Source organism: Vitis riparia, chromosome 4 (assembly GCF_004353265.1).
Source record: "Vitis riparia cultivar Riparia Gloire de Montpellier isolate 1030 chromosome 4, EGFV_Vit.rip_1.0, whole genome shotgun sequence".
Classification (NCBI taxonomy): Eukaryota; Viridiplantae; Streptophyta; class Magnoliopsida; order Vitales; family Vitaceae; genus Vitis; species Vitis riparia.
The window spans coordinates 24,238,516-24,260,714 of NC_048434.1; the positions used below are offsets into that span (position 1 = coordinate 24,238,516).

The 22,199-nt window shown below is 31.5% G+C and overlaps 1 protein-coding gene across 2 annotated transcripts in view; it reads left to right on the plus strand.

The window, feature by feature from the left end:
- The first annotated feature begins 3,516 nt into the window (after window positions 1-3,516).
- The window catches only part of LOC117913072 (protein CHROMATIN REMODELING 24), a 37,516-nt gene continuing 18,833 nt past the window's right edge, over window positions 3,517-22,199 (plus strand). The window contains exons 1-10 of one of the 2 annotated variants that reach the window (XM_034827977.1): window positions 3,517-3,844; window positions 4,101-5,026; window positions 5,125-5,255; window positions 5,353-5,407; window positions 5,808-5,936; window positions 13,538-13,645; window positions 13,795-13,850; window positions 13,946-14,036; window positions 20,345-20,482; window positions 20,583-20,660. In XM_034827977.1, coding sequence (XP_034683868.1) covers window positions 3,682-3,844; window positions 4,101-5,026; window positions 5,125-5,255; window positions 5,353-5,407; window positions 5,808-5,936; window positions 13,538-13,645; window positions 13,795-13,850; window positions 13,946-14,036; window positions 20,345-20,482; window positions 20,583-20,660 — 1,875 coding nt within the window. In that variant the 5' untranslated portion in view covers window positions 3,517-3,681. Of the gene's footprint in view, window positions 3,845-4,097; window positions 5,027-5,124; window positions 5,256-5,352; window positions 5,408-5,807; window positions 5,937-13,537; window positions 13,646-13,794; window positions 13,851-13,945; window positions 14,037-20,344; window positions 20,483-20,582; window positions 20,661-22,199 lie in introns of both variants that reach the window. The other variant, XM_034827976.1, reaches the window with a different exon arrangement.

Below are 22,199 nucleotides of genomic sequence, written 5' to 3' on the forward strand. Positions count from 1 at the left end.
ACGACTCAATCAAATCACATGGATCATATTAAGAAAATACTAAAAAACCTAGAACTACCATTGCCAGTTTAATCTAATAACCTAATCAACTAACATGCATAATAACAAGATAATCTAAAATACCTACGAACTACCATTCCCAAAGATGAAAACTTTTAATTCAATAACCCAATCAACTAACATGCATAATCACAAGAGAATAAAACAAAAAAACCTACAAACTTCCATTGCCAAAGATAAAAATTTTAATTCAATAACTCAAACAACCAACATGCATAATAACAAGAGAATAAAAAAACCTAAGAACTACCATTTCTAAAGATGAAACCTTAACAATAAGAATATGATCAAAACCGAAAGCAAAAATAAATGAGAAAACTTTCAAGAATCAATAATGAAACTTTTAATAAGAAGCTTATATTCAAATATCATGAACTTCAATGAAGAGAAGAGCAATCCCAAATATCAAGCTATCAAGAACCATTAGTAAAACTTTTAACAATAAGAATATAATCAAGTATCAAGAACTTAAATAATTAGAAGACTAATTATAAATATTTAACTTTTAAGAATTAAAGGTGAAACTTTTAACAATAAGAATATAATAAAAAATAAATAAAAATAAAAAACGAAACAAATGAGATGAATTGATCCTAAAATTATTATCAAGCTATTTGAAACGAACTAAAAGATTTTTCATGGCTAGAAGGGTCCTAGTCTCATATTAATCTTCCTCATTCTCAATATTAAATCCAATGGTTCGAAAGTCAAAACAAACAACAAAATGAAATCCATTAGCAACTTACTTTTTGGTGATGTATTTCCAAGCCCAAAGGGGATCCAACTTCCCAAACTTCTAATGGTGCTTTCTCTCTATCTCAATGCCTGTTGTCTCTCAATGTTGCAGCCCCCAATCTCCCTTCGAAAAACGCCTCCTCCGAAAACATGAACTAATTTTTTTCTTTGAAACTTGGACTCTCTACTGAACAAGGACTCGGTTTTCTTTAAATAGTGACCAAGATTCCTTTTTAAACATGGACTCAACTTTCCCAAAAAATACAAACTGAACTTTTTAAATCCTATTTTTAAAAATGGACCAACCTGTCAATTCCCAAAAAAAAGAAAGTCTTCCCTTTCTCTCCTTAAATCCTATTTTTCTTTCTTTTTTTTCCTTTAATTATAATCTCTCCTTTCCTATAGTCCACGTACCTACCTTAAAAATCACATTCATCCTTCCAAAAAAGTGTGATCCATCCTCTAAACCCCATCCAAACTCTAAAAAATATCTTCTTTCCTATGCCGTGAACCACCAAAATCTTTTTTCCTATGTCGTGAATAGGACTCAATGGCAACCTCATTCGTTATGGAGAGTCCTTTCCATTGGTAGCTTTCCGGAACAACATAAAATAATTAGACTTAATAAGTGAATAAAAAAATGTTTTAGAAAGTGATAAAATAATAATAATAAGAAAAATAAAAAAGAATATAAACAAGATGGTAAATAAAATAAATAAGTAATTAATAGTAAAAAAAAATGTCATTAGAGCGATGCAAGCCATGAGAGCAATTAAAAAAAGGAAGAAGTTAAAATGTAACATAAGTGGCCAAGGTGTGTCTAAATGGGCTTAAGTGGGCTTAGATGGATTAAGTGTGCCTAAATGTGCTTAAGTGTGTTTAGATGGATTAGGTGTGTCTAAATGGGCTAAGATGTGCCTAAATGGGTCAAGGTGTGCCTAAATATGCCTAAGTGACTTAGATGGGCCAGAGCGTGCCTAGATAGGCTTGGTGTGCCTAAATAGGTCAGTGTATGCCTAGATGGACCAATGTGTGTCTAAATGGACCAGGTGTGCCAAAATGGGTTAAAGTGTGCCTAAATGGGTCAGCGTGTGTCTAAATAGGTTAGGGCATACCTAGATAAGCCATGATGTGTCTAAATGACCTAAAAAGTGTACATGAATATGCCTAAGTATTCTATCCTAAAGGTATATTTGAAGGAGCTATTCTAAAAAAAAAAAAGGAAAATCCTAAATCTAACTTGAGGTTGCCAAGGATTATAATGAGGAGCTAAATGAATCCCTTAACCAAAAACCTCCAAGGTGGCTAAAAAGGTAAATTGTATGAGTAGCAATAGGTCACTAGGGAAGCTATTGTGGAGTATTGAAAGAACACCTAATTGGACATTTGTTAAATAAACAAAATAGAGGATTTATACGATGATAACCTTAAATCAAGATGGGCTCAACAATGGAGGTTGCGTGCTTTCCTATAGCTCTCTCCCACTTAGTCATTTGAAAATAAATAAGAGCATTTTAAATCATTAGTAATTACATTGATGAAAAAATTATCTACTTTGAGAATTTCCAAATTTTTTTTTCCTAATTTGAAACCTAGTATAATAGGAGAATGAATTAATTTTCTCTTACGCTAATCCAATTAATAAATATTTTATTTAGGAAATGTTTCAAATAAATTTATTTTTATTGAATTACTAAGCCTTTTGGAAATAACCTTTTAATATAAATTATCTCTAATGAAAATTTTTATAATATTTATTTTCTATTAAATACTAGGAAAATCACAACATTTTTGTAATTCCTTAATGAATAAAATATTATGTTTGAAAAACTTCTAAAAATGTTTATTTCCTTAAAAAGGAATTAAATATTCTATTTTGGAAAGTATTTTCAAAATATTTTATATCTCCATTAAATTATTAAAACTTCTAAAAATACCTTAGTAACCTTTCTCATCATAAATTCTCTACAAGAAAATTTTGAAATCCATTATTTTCCTTTTAAATTGGGACTCCTATGCTAAAAGAATTATTCTCTTATTCTTTATCTTTGAACTAACTAAGTAAAAGTATAAAATATAAAAATATTGAAAAATTATTTTGAGTATTACTATAAAAAAAAAAATCTATCACTTTTTATCTCAAATTAAGAAACTTTTAAAAATGGTTTATTTCCCATACTTTGTGAAATTTTAGCATAGCTAAGTAAATGTATGGGGCAAACTTGAAGTTTTGCAACCTCAAAGAACAATATTTCAAAGGCAGTTAAATGGAAAAATTTAACCACAAACACTAAAATTTCTCCCTTAATTCATATTTCAAGTTCTAAATTTTGTAGGTTGATCCTTGTTATTACATTTAAACCATGATTAGCTGTTGGGGCATTACATACATTGTCTAATTGCTCTTGAATTCTTGAGAGTTACAAAAGGTCTTTTCATGAATGCTTTCTATTGATTTGTATTTTCATTATGACGGATTATATAATTAAAATTAAATAAAATTACATATTTTAAATTTATTTAATTTTTATTTTAAAATAGAGTAATTCATTAATTGAGTTTAAAAAAAAAATATAAAAATAATTTATTAATTTTAAATTTATTTTTTATTTTTATTCTTTTATATCTAATTTCTTTTTCTTATATTTGTCTAATTTTTCAATACTCAAAGTTGGGAAAGTAAAAGGGAGAAGGCTGGGAAAGTGTGGGGTGTGGGGTGTAGAAGCAAACCCCTACGTTTCCAATTTCAAAATCCACCGCGAAGCGGGAAAAGAACATTAATCTATTATGATGATTGTTTCTGATGAAAATTTAGAGAAAGGGTAGCTTAGTAAACAGCGAAAGGGAAAGGCAAAAGAAATTGGATAGGAAGAAAAAGGTTTGAAAATGGCGGAGAAGAAGAAAGCAATGAGTCTGAACGAGCGTCACAACCGTCTCCTCCAAGACCTATCTGCTCAGCCATCAAAGCACAAGCCAGAACAACAACCCTCAGCTCAAAACCACGCCCTTCTTTCATTCTCAACCATCTCTGATTTTCATTCTCCTCCAGGTCTCTCTCTATCTACTTTCCCTTTTTCCCACCATTTTTACCCCAAAATCTAAGTCGATGTCTATATCTCTTCCGCTTGATTTTCTCTCTCATTTCAATTTTCCTGGAAAATGAAAATTAAATCAATCGCTATCTTTTTTTTTCTACTGCTTCTTGTTGTGTCTCATTTTCTGGAAAACCTAAATTAATATCCGTTTTTTATTTTTTTAATTTTATTTTATTGTACTAATTGAAATAATGGATGGTGGATTAGAAGAAGCAAAAGAAGAAGAAAAGCCAGTCAAAGTAAAGCTCCAAGGTAGACGCCGACTCTGCAAACTTTCATCGAATGACGATGATGAAAATACCAAAACTGGAGATGGATTTTACGAACCGAAATTTTCTGAAATTTCCGATTTCGATTCGCCTCATCATTGCAGCAATGCTGGTGGAAATGAAATTAGGGGTATTCTCAATGACTTGAGCTCGAGGCTTGACTCTCTGTCCATAGAAACAAAGAGAAATCCTAAAAGGGCTGACCAGACTCGGGAATCTTTAAATTTTGCTGCTGCTGATGTGGCTATCAATCAAGAAAAGAAACTTGATGTGCCCGAGTATGCAAGCGCATCTTCCTCATTTTCTGTTACTTCTGATGGGGCTGATTCTTCGCCAGATGCAGCCTGGGTTGGAGATGGTGTTGACAATGCAGTGGATGATCATGAAGCGGGGAGTGAGGTTGGAAGCGTGCATGATGTTGATAACTTCATCAGTAGGGTACATGGAAATAGGCACAACGGTGAAGCGGCAAACTCCAGAAGGGTGAATGTGAACTCTGTGCCTATGGGGCAATCTTCCGTTTGTGATTTCGAAGAAGAAGAAGAAGATGGTAATAGCGATGATTGTGTAATTTTGAGTGGCAAAAAAGTTGTTGAAGCAGCGGTCAGCCGAGGGAGCAAGTTTAAGGAAGAGTATGATGATTCAGATGTGGTTGATGTATTGGATGATTGTACTGATGGTTCCGTTTTGGAGGATGAGAGTGCCATCACTTTGAGTGGTCCTAGATCTACCTATAAGTTGCCTGGTAAAATTGCAAAAATGTTATATCCACATCAACGTGATGGGTTGAAGTGGCTATGGTCTCTACATTGTCAGGGTAAGGGCGGGATCTTAGGTGATGACATGGGTCTAGGAAAAACAATGCAGGTAGACGGTTGACTATATTTTTTTGATTTTTTTTTTCTTATGTGTTTTACTGATGTTTGTTGTCATGGTCAATTGGTTTTGACTTGTACTTTTTGCAGATTTGTGGGTTTTTAGCTGGATTATTTCATTCCTGTTTGATTCGGAGGGCAGTGGTTGTGGCCCCCAAAACATTACTGTCTCATTGGATCAAGGAGTTATCAGCTGTGGGGCTTTCTGAGAAGACAAGAGAGTGAGGCTGTTTTGTTTTGGATCTTTTGATCATTCTGATAGAGCATTACAGCTATTATTTTTGTATGATTACAGACATTGCTTGTCCTGCCATGCAGATACTATGGGACTTGTACAAAAACACGGCAATATGAACTGCAGTATGTACTTCAGGTTGTAAATTTGTGTTACTGCTTATTCTATGAAACTCTGAATAATCCAAAACTTTTGTGCATGGTACTGCCAGACATATGATGAAATAAAGTGCTTACTGTGTTTATGTCTGTGTCCAGACATTTTTTTTTTTATTGAACTTCGATTGATGTGGACACTGGAATTGAATCAATTCATGGAAGTTTAAAATTAAAAGACCTAAATTTGACTCTATAGGGTGTTAAATTGATTCAAATTTGGATTTGGATTCAACTTCTGACACATTGGAGATTGAATTGATTTAGTGGAGTTCTTTGTGAGTTTGAAACCATAACATGCATCCCATATTACATGCCAATTGCATCCTATATTCCACATCATGTTAAAATTCTGTATGTGCCATTTCTTGTCTCCCTTGTAGGATAAAGGGGTGCTTCTCACAACTTATGATATTGTGCGGAACAATTCAAAATCGTTATGTGGGGGCAACTACTTTCATGATAAGAGAAGTGAGGATGATTTCACCTGGGATTATATGATACTTGATGAGGTAGATTTAGTATTTTATTTGTGGTTCAATTATTCAAATACTTTGATTTACTTTATACAATGTTAGCACTTTTCTAGAGTTTGGCATTCTTTTGAACCTAAGGATCCTCTCATTTTCCCCTTTTCACCCATATTTATAGGATTGTTAAACATGTTATATCATATGGTTGTTATACCCATCTTCTTCTTGTTATTTTTGTGCGTATATGTTGATTTATGTGATTTTTTTTTTTGCTTTTTACAATATGCATTTGGTCCATGGTTTCTTGGTTGGTACAACTCAAGGTTAAATTTTTGAGGAATAACATTGGTTGGTTGAGTTTTGGATTTATATCATGAGTTTATTGGGTTGGAGCTGTTTGAGTTATATGGATTAGGAAATAAAGGTATACATGCATCTATATTTTGATATATTTGATTTCCTTAGTTCCTTCCAAACGTGTGTGTACTTTTCATGAATTATTGGGTTAGAGCCTTCAAGTTATTAGAATTAGGAAATAAACCTTTACATGTCTAAATTTGATGTATTTGGTTTCTTTAGATCCTTTCAATTGTGTGTAAGGTGCTACTAGGTTCTTCCATCACATAAAACTTATGAACTTTTGGAAATAAAATCAGCTTTGTGTTGGACTAGGGCAGTAATGGTTTTTGAGATGATTAATTCTTTTTGAATTTTGATTTTGAGTCATTATAAAGTAGTCAAAATTCCATAAAGTTTTAAGCTTATTTTTTTAAAACAAAAATCCTTTTCTAGGAGTAGACTTTAAGTATCTAAGAATCCCTTGAACAACATCCATGTGGCATTCCCTTGGTGAATGCATAAATTAGCTCACCACACTTACTGCATATGCTATATCAGGTCTAGTATGCGACAAATAAATCAACTTTCCCACTAGCCTCTTGTATTTCTCTTTATCAACTAGACTTTCATCAAGACCAGATCCTAATTTATGATTAGGATCAATGGGAGTATTTGCAGGTTTACAACCTATCGTCCTAGCCTCTTTAAGCAAATCCAACACATATTTCCTTTGAGAGATGGCTATACCATGTTTTGATCTTGCTACCTTAATGCTAAGAAAATATCTCAAATTTCCCAAGTCCTTTATCGTAAGCTCCTTTGCTAGAAGATCTTTCACAGTTTTAATTTGTTCTACATTATCACATGTAACAATGATATCATCTATACAGACAATAAGACTAGTGATTTTCTTGAGTGTTGAGTGTTTAATGAATAAAGTATGATCCCCTTGACTTTGACTAAAGCCATATGTTTTCAAGAATTTTGCGAATCTCTCAAACTATGCTCTAGGTGATTGTTTGAGCTCATATAAAGACTTCTTTAACTTACACACCTTATCATTAGACAAATTCTCAAATCCTGATGGAAGGTCCATGTATATTTCTTCCTTTAAATTCTCATGCAAAAAAGCATTTTTCACATCAAATTGGTGAAGAGACTAATCTAGATTAACAACTAGAGATAAATGGATTCTAATAGAATTCATTTTTTCTATAGGAGCGAAAGTCTCTTGATAGTCAATTCCAAGAGTTTGTGTATAACCTGTAGCTACCAATCTAGCTTTGTGCCTCTCTATTGAACCATATGCCTTGTATTTAATGGTAAATACCCATTTGAAGCCAACCGTTTTTTTTTTCCACTCAGCAACTCTATCACTTCCCAAGTCCCATTCTTATGTAAGGTTCTCATCTCCTCAAATATAGCTTCCCTCCATTTAGGGTCTTTTAGAGCTTCTTGTATATTGTTGGGGATAGATTCTGAGATCAAATTAGTGGTGAAGGCTTTGTAGCTAGGACTAAGTTGATGATAAAATACAAAATTAGACAAAGGGTGTTTAGTACAACCCCTTTCCTAATTGCAATTGGAATATCTAAGTTAGATTCAAAGAAAGAACTTGAAGGAGGCAAGGGATGTGCAGTACCTGTTTCTGGAGTTGAAGATTGACTGTGAGAGAGAGAGATAGGATCTATCACGTTATCTTGTTTCCTTCTAGAGTACAACAATGGTGTCTCTCTAGTTTCAATGTTATTCTCCCCCACTTTGTCATTTTTTTTTTCCAGTTTTTGGATATAATGAGCCAGACCCTAAGGTTGACTCAAGTTGTTGTTGTTGCTGCTGCCCATTTTCATTTCCTTCATTTTGTTGCTATTCCAACTCATTGCTGGCTTATCTTTGGTTGTTGGGTTGGTCAAATTTGAGAAGGGAAAGGTCATTTATAGTTGGATATACAAATGAAGAGGGTTGACACAAGGAATAGGGCAAATCTTCAACTCTAATTTTCTCCCCTTGAAGATCCGTCCTAGGATAGTATGAGAGATCTTCAAAAAATTTGACATCCACAGTCACCATTTTGTTTTTGTTGGATGGAAACACTTGTACCCTTTTTGTGTGGGAGAGTAGCCTAAGAATGTACATTTAAGAGCTCTAGGATCAAGTTCAGACCTTCCCCTACTATGAATATGAACAAAGGCAACAAACCCAAATATTTTAAGAGGAAGATAATCAAAGACATTAACACTTAGAAAATGACATTTAAGAACATCAATAGGATTTTTCATATCTATGGCTTTGGATGGTGTACGATTAATAAGATTGGTAGCAGTTAGCACAACATTAGTGAAGTAAATTTTGGGTACATTTCTTGTGAACATCAAAGCTCTAGCTACCTCAAGTAGATGCTTATTTTTCCTCTCAACCACTCCATTTTGCTAGGGTATTTCATTCCAAGAAGAATGATGCAAAATCCCATTTTCAAGAAGATATGAACCTAGAATGGTATTGAAATACTCTTTGCCATACCTATGATGTAGTAGCCAAATTTCCTTTTCTTTATTATCAACAATCTTTGAAAGATGAACCTATGTGGTTTTCTTGGCTTTGGGAGTCAAGTCATAAAACCCTTCTCTCTCTTCAGCACTGCCAATCTTCTTCCTCGTAGCTAGGTCTTGAAAAATGCAATGAACATGACAATTAAGGGACTTGGTCACCTTGCTAATGGACAATAAATTGCAAGCAATTTTAGGTACATGAAGAACAAAGTTTAAAAGCAATGAAGGAGAAACAGAAACTGAACCTTTGCCATTAATGTGGATAGAAGATCCATTTGCAATAGTGACTTTACCTTTTTCTGGGCATGGATTGTAGGTTAGAAAATGATGTGCTTCATTAGTCATGTGATTTGAAGCCCCTAAATCAATGATCTAGGGTTTAGATGGAGATTTTTCAAGAATATTCAGGGTTGCATGGATATTACCTGATTATGCAAAGAGAGAGGATGAGTTGGTGGAATTCCCAACATGTCCCATCATCTTATACAAGAGCTCTAATTGATCCTTAGTGAAAGGAGCCTTCTCCAAGGATTGAGTAGCACTTTTTGGTCTGAATTCACAATAACAACACTCTGATAAGCCTTCTTAAAAGGCTGGTTGTTTCCTTTATTACCAATTGATGGCTTTCCATTCAACTTCCAACATGTTTTTTTCGTGTGTCTTGGTTTATGGCAATAATCACACTATCTATTATCTTTTTCTCTAACCCTTTTTTGCCATGGCCCATAGGACCAATAGGGGTATTGTCTTGAGCAACTTTAAGGGTAGAATTCTCTTGAGAACCTGGTACTAACACGTCACTTCTCCTACTTTCTTCACTATGTACATAAGAATAAACTTCACTTAAGCATGGAAGGGGTTCTTTTCCAAGTACTCTACTTCTTACCTCATCCAATTCAGGCTTAAGACCAGCAAGAAAGTCAAAGACTCAATCTCATTGAAAGAGCTTAACCAACATTGATGCATCTGCTGTAGATTCCATCTCAAAGTGTTGATGAAGATCCAACTCTTGCTACAAGATTTTCAAGGTGTTGTGGTAGGTTGTTACAGTGAGATTTTTTTGCTTTGTGTTGTGAATCATAGTCTTAAACTCATAAATCCGAGTAGTGTTTCCTTTCTTTGAATAGGTTTGCGAGACAGCATCCCAAACTTTTTTGGCTGAGGAGAGATATAAGAATGGTTTTCCAATTTTTGGTAACATAGAATTCAACAACTATAACATAATCATGGAATTCTTAGCTTCCTATGGTTCATAAGATAAATTAGACTTCTTTGGATCCTTAATGGTACTTTGTAAATATTTTATCTTTCCTTGTGAGAAAAAGTTTTTCTGATTGGGACAACTCAAAGAAATTTTCTTCGTTCAATTTTTTTGTTGCAATCTGCAATGTCGGATTGTCTAGATTGGCGATAGCTTTAGTTTGAGATGAAGAGACATCAGTAAGGGTATTTTCAAGGATTTTTGACATGGTCAAGGTAGATAACAGACAAAAAAGATATGAAAAATGTGTAGCAACGAAGGCTAAAAACAAAAAGTTTAATCTTGGCAATGAGAGCCAAGAAAAAAGATTTTTTCTTCAAAGATAGAGAATTATCAATCTTTTAGGTTTTGATTCCATGAAAATGAAAACAAAATTTATGAAATTATTTGTATTCTAAAATATAAAGAGATTATAAGGAAATATATAAACAAGTTGTACAAAAAAAGTTAGGAAACTAAATCAAATCCTAAAAATATACCATCCCTAAAATTACTCTAAAATCTAAAACTTGCCTAAAGTACATAATATAATAAATAAATAAAAAATAAAATAAAATCTACAAAATCAACCACATATTCTAACTGGAACATATTTAAATATAAGAAAAATAAAAGAAGTTTTAGCAAAAGTTGTTAACATGACCAAGTTGTAACTCCAATGGGATGGTTTAAACTAGAGAGATTGTTTGTTTTTACATTGTAGATTCTTGTTTTTGTATTCTTGTAGTTTAACTTTTCTTTGGTGGGAGGATTCCTCATCCTTCTCTTGTACTTCTTTTTTCTATCAATATATCTATTTGTCGTTTTCTATAAAAAAAATAAAATAAAAATGACCAAGTTGTAAGATAAGAATGATTAGCCTATTATAAAATTCAAATAAGATTATCCAAATGGTGCAACATTGCAGATGGTCTTATTTGAAAGCCATAAAAAACTTAATGTTCCATTTCTTTTGGGCATTTTTACTTCTTCCTTAGGTTTCTCTATTTTTGTTGTTTGGTGCTCATGCGTGCCATCCAAGGTTGGTTTTTGCATGGAAGTGGTTTGAAAAAAGATTTATCCTCAGAATAGTTGGGATGTAGTGGTTCCAATTTTATGAATTATACAGAAAGGTGGGGTTATCTTGTATTCTACCTTGGTTTACTAAGTGTTCTTTGTTGTTGTAGTGAGGTAGTTAGAGAAGGAAAGTTCGAAAAAATGTTTAGTTTTTGGTTTTTTTACTTGTTTGTTTTCTTTTTCTTTTTTTTTGGGTTTTTTTAGTGTATTTTGAAGGAGAGAAATCAAAGTCTTTCAAGAAGTGATTAAGCTCTCCATGGTGCAACACTATGATTTTTCCTAAGGTCTTAAAGCTTTTTTAGGATAGCTTCCTATTTTTGGCTTTAGTTGGAAATTGAAACTGAGACTAAAATCATAATTTTTAAAGGGTAATATTGGTATTGTAAATGTTTTATTTAACATAAAAGAACTTCTTTCATAAACCAAATTGAAGCTTTTACAAGAAGCAACATTTTCCCTAATTTCCATATTAAATTTTTTTTTAAGCCATAAGCTCTTTGAACAAAATTAGCCAAACAAGCATAAAAGCTCTTATTGAGCTTAAAAAAAAGAGTTGTTGACTTCTCGAAAGTTAATCCAAATAGGGCCTTAGTTCATTTAGATAGTGGTTACTATTTGTAAAGAAGAATTCTATTCTTGATTATGTGGATGTAGGTTGGTTTTGTTGCATTTTTTTCTTTATTTTATCTTCTTGTTAGCTTATTTGGTTGGTTGGATTAGTCTCATTTGCCATTTTGAGATGCATGTACATTACCCATTGAAAAAGAGAAAAGAAGGATCATCCATATGAGGCTCATGCTCAAAAGTGCAGAATAGATGCCATTAACAGATATTGGCTTGTGAAGGGTACTCCTAGAAGACTACAAATTATCCAAGCTAGAATGCATTTTGTATAACTACTTGCCTAAGACAAGTTTGATACAACTTTTATCTCGTTAATGTCTAAGTCTTCTAGTGTTTAGTATTGTAATTTTTTAGTTCGGCTAAACAAACAACCCTCCCTTAGGTTTACATTGAAGTTATGCTTAGTAAAATATTATTTGCCTTCCTTTTTTCCGAAAGTGTAAACTGATGATTAAGTTGAAGTACTAATTCCTCTTTAACATCATTAGATGTCTAACACTCTGAACTTCAAGTAATCATTGCTTTGGTCTATTAGAAGCTTTTGCAATGTGTGTAGTCTTGAAATGCTCCCAAAAACCTTCAAAATTAGCTTAAGGTTTTGTAAATCTTCCATGTTGGCCTTTGAAAAGAAGATGGTGTCATTTGCAAACCGCAAGTGTGGCACCTTAGTTGTGCTTCTCTCTACTAGGAGCCCTTCTAAAAGACTACTCTCCTTTGCTTTCAACATCAACCTACTTAAGATATCAACTATAATAATGAAGAGAAAAAGTGGATAGAGGATTTCCTTGTCTAAGACCTTTCTTTGTTTTAATTTATCCTTTGACACTACCATTCACTAAGACTACAAAATTTATTGAAGATAGGCATCCTCTCATCAACTTATTCACATTCACCACCTAGTACTAAACCCTTTCCTTTCTAGAGCTTGATAAAAAAAATCCTAGTCCGTATGATCATAAGCCTTTCCAAAATCAATCTTAAAAACCACTCTTTCCTCTCTCGGTTGTCTATTTTCATCCACCTTTTTGTTGGAGCAAAGCTTTAGTTTATAAAGAGTAGACTAGCTTCCAATGTATATTTCCCATGACAATATGTTAAGGTATAGGCCTTGTTTTGTATTTTGGAAAATTTATCTACTTGCTCTGTTTGACCAGATTTTTGTATACTTGGGAAGGATTCCTCATTCTTCACATGCATTTTCAATTCTTTATCAATGAATTGTAAGAAAGATAGATCAAACCAAATGGTACAAAACCTATTCTTCCATGGTTTTTTTTTTTTCTCTATTTTATGCTTCTTGAAAAATTATGTTGAAAAAAAACAGCTTTTAAAATTCATTATCTTTTTATGGTAAGACTCAAAGAGTGTTATATTTTATATTAAAGTTCCTATCATTTTTTGTTTTTAAAAACAAAAAATAAGAAGTGTATCCAAATGAGCGTACCAAATGCTTTCCTTTTTTCTTGCAATTTAAGTATATGCATGTATGTATATAGACACGTATACATAGGTATGTGTGTGTATATATATATATACACGTATGTTTTACAAACAAGAAATCGAAATAGCAGTGCAAGCAATGAGCTTTAGTTATTTTGTGTTGTCATCATTACACCATCTTATTCATGCTTGCTTTTTTCATATAAATAAATGTACTAAATTGCTTAAATGGACAACATTTAATAAGTTTTAGTTTCTATTCTATTTTGCACATTTTCATTTTATACAAAATCTTGCTTTACTTGTACATAAGGGAAACTTTATTTTGTAAATATTTACTTTTTAATCCATTTATCTATTTTTATTTGTAGGGACATCTCATAAAGAATCCCAGTACACAAAGGGCTAAAAGTTTGATGGAAATACCTTGTGCTCATCGTATTGTTGTTAGTGGCACACCAATACAAAACAATCTTAAGGTAATGTCTTCACTAGTTATAGTGTGTACATATACATTTTTTTTTGCACTTCAGTTTAGTAATACATTCTATGATGTTAGAGCATAAGAAGATTACTTTACATATCTAATGTTGTATACTTATTTTTGGTTGTGGTTATTATAACATAGGAATTATGGGCGTTATTTAGCTTTTGTTGCCCCGAGCTTTTGGGTGACAAGAATTGGTAATTATATTTATAATTATCTTGCTTTTATTGGTTTTTTTTCTCAATTTTGTGCTTCTTGGGAGATAAAGCTTTGGAATTTTTTTTTTTCCTAGGTTTAAGGTCAAATATGAGTCTCCCATTCTTCGTGGAAATGACAAAAATGCTTCTGATAGGGAAAAACATATTAGTTCAAGAGTTGCAAAGGTAATGCTTTCTTGTACATTTAAATGTGCTCTATGTTTTGTGATTTAGAAGTTTATTTTTTCCTTTTATTTCTCTTTGGATATATCGTTTATATTGTTCATACTTTTGAGTCTTTCTATTTTCTTTTTTAGTTAGTTGAAATGCAATAGTAAAGATTCTATGAGAAATAAGCATATTTTTTAGCATATGTGGTTATTGTAGTTCTTTTTCAGTCAATCACTTAATCAAACTTGAGCAACATATCTTAGAGGATGCTCCATATTCATGTTTTTGTTTTGCTCATAATACAACAAACATAAAGCAACCAGTAATTACCATAATAGGTAGTAGGGGCTAATAGAATTTAGGGTAGCCATGGAGAAAAGGTTTCAAAATTGTCGACACCAAATGTTTGAAAGTACACTTCTATTGTCAGATGAGCTTTCAACCTCTCAATTATGCCATTAGAATGACATAGTTGCATGCACCTAATGACACCTAACCTATTTTCCTAGATGTATATGGTTTAATTCTAGGTAGCATTCCTGTGCCATGTGGTAATTTCCTTATCCATTGCATTTCCCAAACTCATGATAAGACAAAAGCTGAAGAATGGAAATACTAAACAAATGGTAATGACAAGAGAAAAAGAGGATGTTGAGCATATGGTTTAATGCTTTAATGAAGAATTACAAGTGGATGATTGATGAAGCACTAATACAACTTATGTGAAAGATATCTTGAGGTCTCCTTTGATATACTTAAAGTGGTTCCAATGTTGATGTTATTGAACAAATAGTGGAAATATTTAACGAATTAACAAGGACGAGCATTGTATAAGTGATTGCGAAGCTAGCATAGAACTTTTTTTCATTATGATGTTAACATCTAATGAGTGACCTTGAGAAGAAAAGAATGATGCTCTTTTAAAGAAAATGAAATAGAACTCATAAAATAGCAACATTGTGGAGGATCCCAAAATTTTTGACCCTTTTGTTTTCAAGAATAATGCATAAAAAAAAAAAAAAAAAAAAAAAAAAAAAGAAGAAGAAGAAAAAAAGAAAAGAAGAAAATGAAAAAAGAAAAAAAAGAGCTAAATGGCTTAAGGATTTGGTTTGAAATGTATAGTATGGAATTTTGCGGAAAACAATCACATCCTTAAATAAGAGGAGGCAACTTAAATAAAGGTTTGTGAAAGTAAAGCATTGTAAGGAGTATGCCTTTTTAAAATCGAGATGATCTATGTTTAATCAAAAGTAACATCTTAGTAGGGTGTTATCCACTAGGATTCTCTAGGAATATTCGTATATAATATTAAAGTTCTAATATTTATTAGAATTTTAAAAGGAACCTTAGTTTGCTTTGATTTGTCTCTTTAATGGCCCAATTTATACTTTTAGTTTTGGGAGCTCCACCACTTGACTTTGTGTCAATTTCTTTATGGTGTTTTGGTTTAGTTAGGTTAGGTTTTGTTTGTTTGCTTCCTCTCTTTTTTATTTCCCTTTCAATCGGTTCATCTTTCCTATCCACCTATCAAATGTTTGTTTTGTTTTGTTCTAATAATCTATATGGGTAATATGCTTATAATTTTTATCTGAACTTCTATCATCTTACCTAAACATTCTTATAAAAATTCATTTTTAACTAACTCTTCTTTTTCTTTAATGTAATTGTTGCTAAGAGAGTTGAAAGAATAAAAGGATATCAATAAAAAAATCAAACAGCCACACCCAAAGTAAAATAAGAGTGTTTAACAAGGATCCCATACCCACATCCAGGTCATATCTTGTCTGGCACACGTACGTTGGATGAAATTGAAGAATTTGAGTATCATAAGCCTCATAAATGGTTTTCTAGGCCTAAATTACTTTCATTTTCTTTTGTTAGTCAACCAATTTTCCTAAAAGCTTAAGTTTGTAGGATTTGGGCCCACAATGTATATCATGTATTCTAACCCACTTCCTCACATGTAGCCTCCTTTGGGCTTACACATAAGGTTTAATAAATTGAGGAAATAAAAGTGTCTTTTGGATTTAATAAATTGAGGAAATAAACATATGGTAAGGTTTGATACATGACCAACCACCAAATGAGACTTAGATATCATTCTAGACAACCAATTTACCTAAAAACTTAAACTTGTAGGATTTGAGCTTATAGTGTATATCATGCACTTTAACATCTTTCGAATAGTAGACTAATTAGTTCATGCTTTAAATCTTGACCTTTTGCTTCTAAAGCATTGGGAGCTAGATTATTTGAACTATAAGGTGGTTTAATACCTTTTCTTGCTATCTTTTGAATTACTCTTCATCCTCTAGTTTTAATTAAAGTACACCTAACATCCATGCATTCTTTAGTGATCCTATAATGCTTACTCGAGGTCTCTTTGAAGATTGTATATTGTAGCATTCCAATCTCGTGTAAAATTGAAAACAAAATCACCTCAAACATTCATGATATCAATTATTAAAATGATCTTGATCTTTAACTGACCTTCACCGAACTTGAATGCGAATATGAGAATATCATTGTAATTGATCTTACCTTAAATTGCTCAAATTGTAAGCTAATGCTTACAATGTAAATAGTCATGGAATTGCCAACATATAATCCATGTGTTTGCATTTTGCTTTTTTCACAATTTTATGACAACATATATCATGAAATGATTTACAAGGACAAATGCAATTTTTTTTGTTCTCCTCGTTAAAAGCCTTTTTAGGATCCACTCTATCCTCCACATTTGATGGATTTAATTGATATAAAATCAACCCCTTTAGCACTAAGTTTTCTAACACCATAATCTATAAACAAATGCTGAAAAGAAGCATCATGCTTTCTTTATATTGGTCTCCTTGAATCTTGTAATCGTTTCAAATTCCTTCAAAGTATGCCCTTTTTGAACCTAGTTAAATGATGGAGTAGGGCTTTGGAAGTTGCTTTTCTTGTCTATACAATATAGTGTTAGCCATAGTCAAGGATGATGTCAACAATTTATAAGTATGACATCTTCTAGAGTTTGATACAATGTTTTATAAGGCTAAAGGTCGTCTTGCCCAAATGAGGCGAAGCATAAGCCTCGAGGTGGAACAAGATGTAAGTCTCAACTTTAATAATAATAAAAAGAAAACGATCTTAAAAATTAGAAAAATACTAATGAAATCACATGAAAATTAAATAATAAGAAAACCATATAATGTATAATAATCAAATTAATTGTATGTCGTTTTTAGTAACTTCTAATTTAGTGTTTTTTTGGTCTCTTCTAAAATCCAACTCTCATGCATTTATCAAATAATCTTCAAAACTCCCATCACTCCATCATTATCATTAGTAAGATCCTCTAATGAATCATAATTATATCTAATTGCTCTATTATCCTCTCCATCAGTGTTAATATCAATCCATTTTTCTTCTTTATCCATTAATTACAATGATCTTTCTTCTTTTGTCCATTAATAATGAAATAATGATTATATATAAGCTCGGTCACTATAGTGGCCAACAATTCTTTTATTTTTTCTTCTCAATCTCTTCCTTTCATTTTCAATTAAAGGATTAATTGGTAGTCAACTAAACACTTATTTTTTAAAAGGTTTAACGTTAATCTTGGACGCAGGACAAAACTTATAAATATATACCAAAACTCCTTAAAAGCACTAGTTACTACAACCAATAAATATTGAGGCTCAAACCCCTTAACAAATGTATATAAAAAGTTGATGAAGGCAGTAAACCCATTAAAATCTTTTGAATATTTGAGGCTTAATGTCACAGGATGCTTCAACTGAGCCTCCTCATGGGTTTATATAGAGCCCAAGAAGCTTTTGGAGACTCTTAGAGCCATCCACACTAAGGCATTGGAGGGAAGAGTGGAAGGTTCTAGAGATGCCTGGAGATGTCTACACATCTCTACACTATGGTGGAAGGCATGAGAGGAGTCTAAGGCTTTTTAGAGAATTCTAGAGATCTCTTGTACATAGGGTTGTTCATAGAATTGTGTAGGGTATTCTAGAATCTTCTTGATTTGTAAGGAACTCTTCAAGGTTCCAGAGAGTTCCATTGGTGCCTATAAATAGGTGAGGGCCTCATTTGGCCAAGACACCACCCAAGAACCTAACCAACCAAGCAAGTGAGTCCTCAAAGCACTTGTAAAAGCTTCCTTGAGTAATAAGAACTTCTATTCTTTAAGAGTTGCCTACTACGCCTTCTACAACTTCCGAGTGGCGAGCGTCTTAGCCTAGCAAGCTAAGCATTGGGAGTAAGGCTGACTTAGCAAGATCAAGCGTCTTGACTTGTCTAAGTGCCGCACGAGCTTAGTAAACGACTAAGTTCGTGACATTAAGCATTAATAGTCCCAAGGTTACAACCACAAGCTATAAGCCTTAATCAGGTGAGACTTAAGCATCGATTACACTCTATTGAGGCTATAGCCTCAAGGCTAATTTGCATAGCTTGCCTTAGTAGCCTTTTAAAACATTGGTTTCATATAACTCACCTAATTCCTAATAATGCTCAGTAAAAGTGAAAAAAATTTAGGAGAGGAAAAGAAATAGAAGAGAAACAAGAAAAAGGAAAAAAAGGAAATGGAGTGGAGTTGAGATTTAGGTTTGTTCAGATTAGCATTTAAGAAGCCAAAAACATTTTCTTAATCTTAATAAGAGTTTCTATACTTGTTTGGATAATTTTGTTAAAAGAGTTTATGAATTAAAAGATACATTAATATGGAAGCAAATAGAAGTTCTAGTTTGGTTTGTGTATTACCTTGTAGCTAAAACAAAACTAAATGCTATCCCAAATGACGCCTTATATTAATTTGCATTGATACTATGTTAATGTATTGAGAATAGAGAAGGAAGAGAAAGTGAGAATGAAAAGGTTAAAATGAGAAAAAACAGTATGTCTAGGGTTGACTTGTGATCTAATTCATATTAATATATTTTTTGACATTATGCTAAAACCTTAATATTGGTAACCATTAAATTGGCATTCTAGCAATTCATTACAAAACCAATTACTAAAACCAATGGCTTACTAGTTTAAATCCATCCTTGGTGAGTTACCATGTCCTTTTGATTTCTTTCTTGTAGCCATTACTCTAATTCATGCAATTGTGTTTACTAAGACCGACATTCATCACCACTTGTCTTGAGCTTAAAGATGAAAATATCGGTTTATATATATATATATATATATATATATATATATATATATAAATATTAGTGATTGAATTTTATTGATATATCGGGAAATATTGATGAAAATTTTGACATAAAATATTGGTGGGATGGAAATTGATTAGAACTCATAGATCTTGGGAAAATTAAAAAAAAAAAAAAAAATTGGTAAAACCAACATTCATCACCACCTGTCTTGAGCTCAAAGATGAAAATATCAGTTTTTATAAATATATATCAGTAATTGAATTTTATGGATATATCGGGAAATATCGATGGAAATTTTGACAAAAAATATTGGTGGGACGGAAATTGATTAGAACTCGTGGATGTTGGGAAAAAAAAAATGATAAAAGAAACAATAATACATGTATTGAAGTTGTTTTAATGAGAAATTTGATGTATGTATAATGAATTTGTAACATTAGTCAATAATATAATGAATTTGAAAACATATTAATATTAAAATGATAATATATTTAGTTTGAATATATTAAAGAATATAAAAGAAATGATGACATACATAAATATTTTTTATTTAAACATATTGAAAATTTTATTTACAAATTTATATTTGACATATGTTTAATTATTACACAAAAGAAATAATAAAATAATTAAATTAAATTATTTAAAATATTTTTATTTTAACTAATTTATGGTATAATATATAAAGATATTTATAATATGTATATATATGTTTTATGCGAAAATGTAATATTAAAGACTATTTGGCTTAGTGGCATGGGCATTCCATCACAAGCATAATGAATTGATGAAATATCGCAAATTTATCTTGATGTGTTCATTTGTGCCTGTGCTTAGCTGGTTTGTATGTCTTGTGTTATGTGTCAACAATGATTTATAATTTGCATAATCATGTTGAGTTATGGTCAATCTCATTCTAGGTGGGGAAGAAAAATTATATATGATGCATTATTTTATCAAAAGCTAGATACCTAGTATTAACAACGTAACATTTAGTGAAATTTCCAAATAGTGAAAGTTATCAATATTTGCACTCTTCATATCTTTGTGTTTGAATCTTTTTTATTCTTTTTTTAATTGGTAGGTTTGCATCATGCTAGGAAATTTGAAGCATAAATGATTTCAATCTTTTTTTCTTTTTGTCTTTTATTCTTTGACCAGGAGCTTAGAGAACGTATTCAACCTTATTTCTTGCGTCGCTTAAAGAATGAGGTATTTCATGAAGATGATGCCTCAGAAACTGCCAAACTTTCTAAAAAGAATGAGATTATCGTGTGGCTAAGATTGACAAGTTGCCAGGTGTAATTCTTGGATTTAATGTACATTTCATTCATTTTCGATGGTAGGTTTTGGTTGTATACTTATACTAATCTTCTTGTTTACTATTGGTTTGTTGTAGCGACAACTATATGAAGCTTTTTTGAACAGTGAGATCGTTCTTTCAGCTTTTGATGGCTCACCATTGGCTGCAATTACGGTATTGTTTTGCTTATGTAGCTTTTATCTTCTTTGTTGCTTGATATCTAGTTGATTTTTTATCTGCAAATACCATGGAGGTTCTTTGAATTGTTGTCATTTTCTTATGTTATGCTTTTATTTTTATTTTTTGTTTTATGAATCCCATTATACAATGTTAGCAATAGCTGATACGATAAATTTCTTTTTTGCTTTTGGATTATTATGGAGGTCCACAACTCTTTAAAGCTAGTGTGGTTTGGGTGGATAGTATCCATATTGATAGAAGAGTATTTTTTAAAGGTATAGTGTAAAAATAAAGGATGATGCCATTTTTTTTGGGGTCTTCCATTTTATACCAATGATTTAATTATAAGATTACAAACTTTATGTTCTTTTTTTAGATTATGCACACTTGTAGCATGGGATTTTGGAAAACTATGATGAGAGAGTACAAATGAGTGAATGATCTTGAATTTGAAAGCAGTTATGACTATGAATTAAAATATTTGAAAATGCAGAAATATTGATGGTTGGATTTTATAGAAATATCAAATGAAAACTTGAAAAAAAAAAATTTGGTGGAATGAAAATTGATAAAATCTCATAAAATATTGGAAAAAAACTCTATGAAATGATGAATCAAGCAATAATACAAATATTGAAGTGGTTTTATTGAAAAAAAATAACGTATATATGACCAAATTTGTGACATTCGACAATAACATATGAAACATGAAAACACATTTAATAGTAAAATGAATATCTAGTTTGTATATATTCAATGATATAAAAGAAATGATGATAGATGTATAATTTTTTTTTTATTTACAAATGTTTATAATTTCATTTACAAATTTTTATTTCTTATGTATTTAGTTACTATACAAAAGATATAAAAAATCTCATTAAGAAGATTATCATGATGATTTTTGTATTCCTAACAATTTTTTAAATGAAATTTGAAAATAAAATAATTAAAATTAATTTATTTACTAAAATTTTGTTTTAAATTTCATTTTTTGCATAAATATATTAAAAAGTTTTAAGAAACACAAATGAGTATATACATTTACTATGCATAATTACTAATAAGAGCAACATACCTTATTGGTGCAACACTCGCTTTCTAAAAATTAAGAGATCAGTTTTTGAATTTTAATTTTTTGTTCATTCTCTCTCTAGTTTCCACCATTTTCTAGGCTACCAAACAAGGAGAATGAAGGCTAAATTGTCCATATATAATAGCTAAACTCCATTTCATTTGGTGGAGGAGTGTTTTTGGGTGAAGATCACAATTGAAAGTGCATTTTTCTAAAGTGAAAGTTGATTCTTATTTTCAGGTTCTTGAATTTTTTATTACTTTAAACGAGAATTTTTTGAGAATCTCTCTGGATTAGGCATAAGTGATCCTTCTTAGATTCATTGAGTGATTGTTCTTGCGATGATATTCAGTAATTTTCACCTAGATTATCTATGAGCAACTTCTTGACTAGATTCTTAGATGAATTAGGGCTAATAATTTGAGAATCAAAACTCTAAAGAGTTGGATTAATTTTGC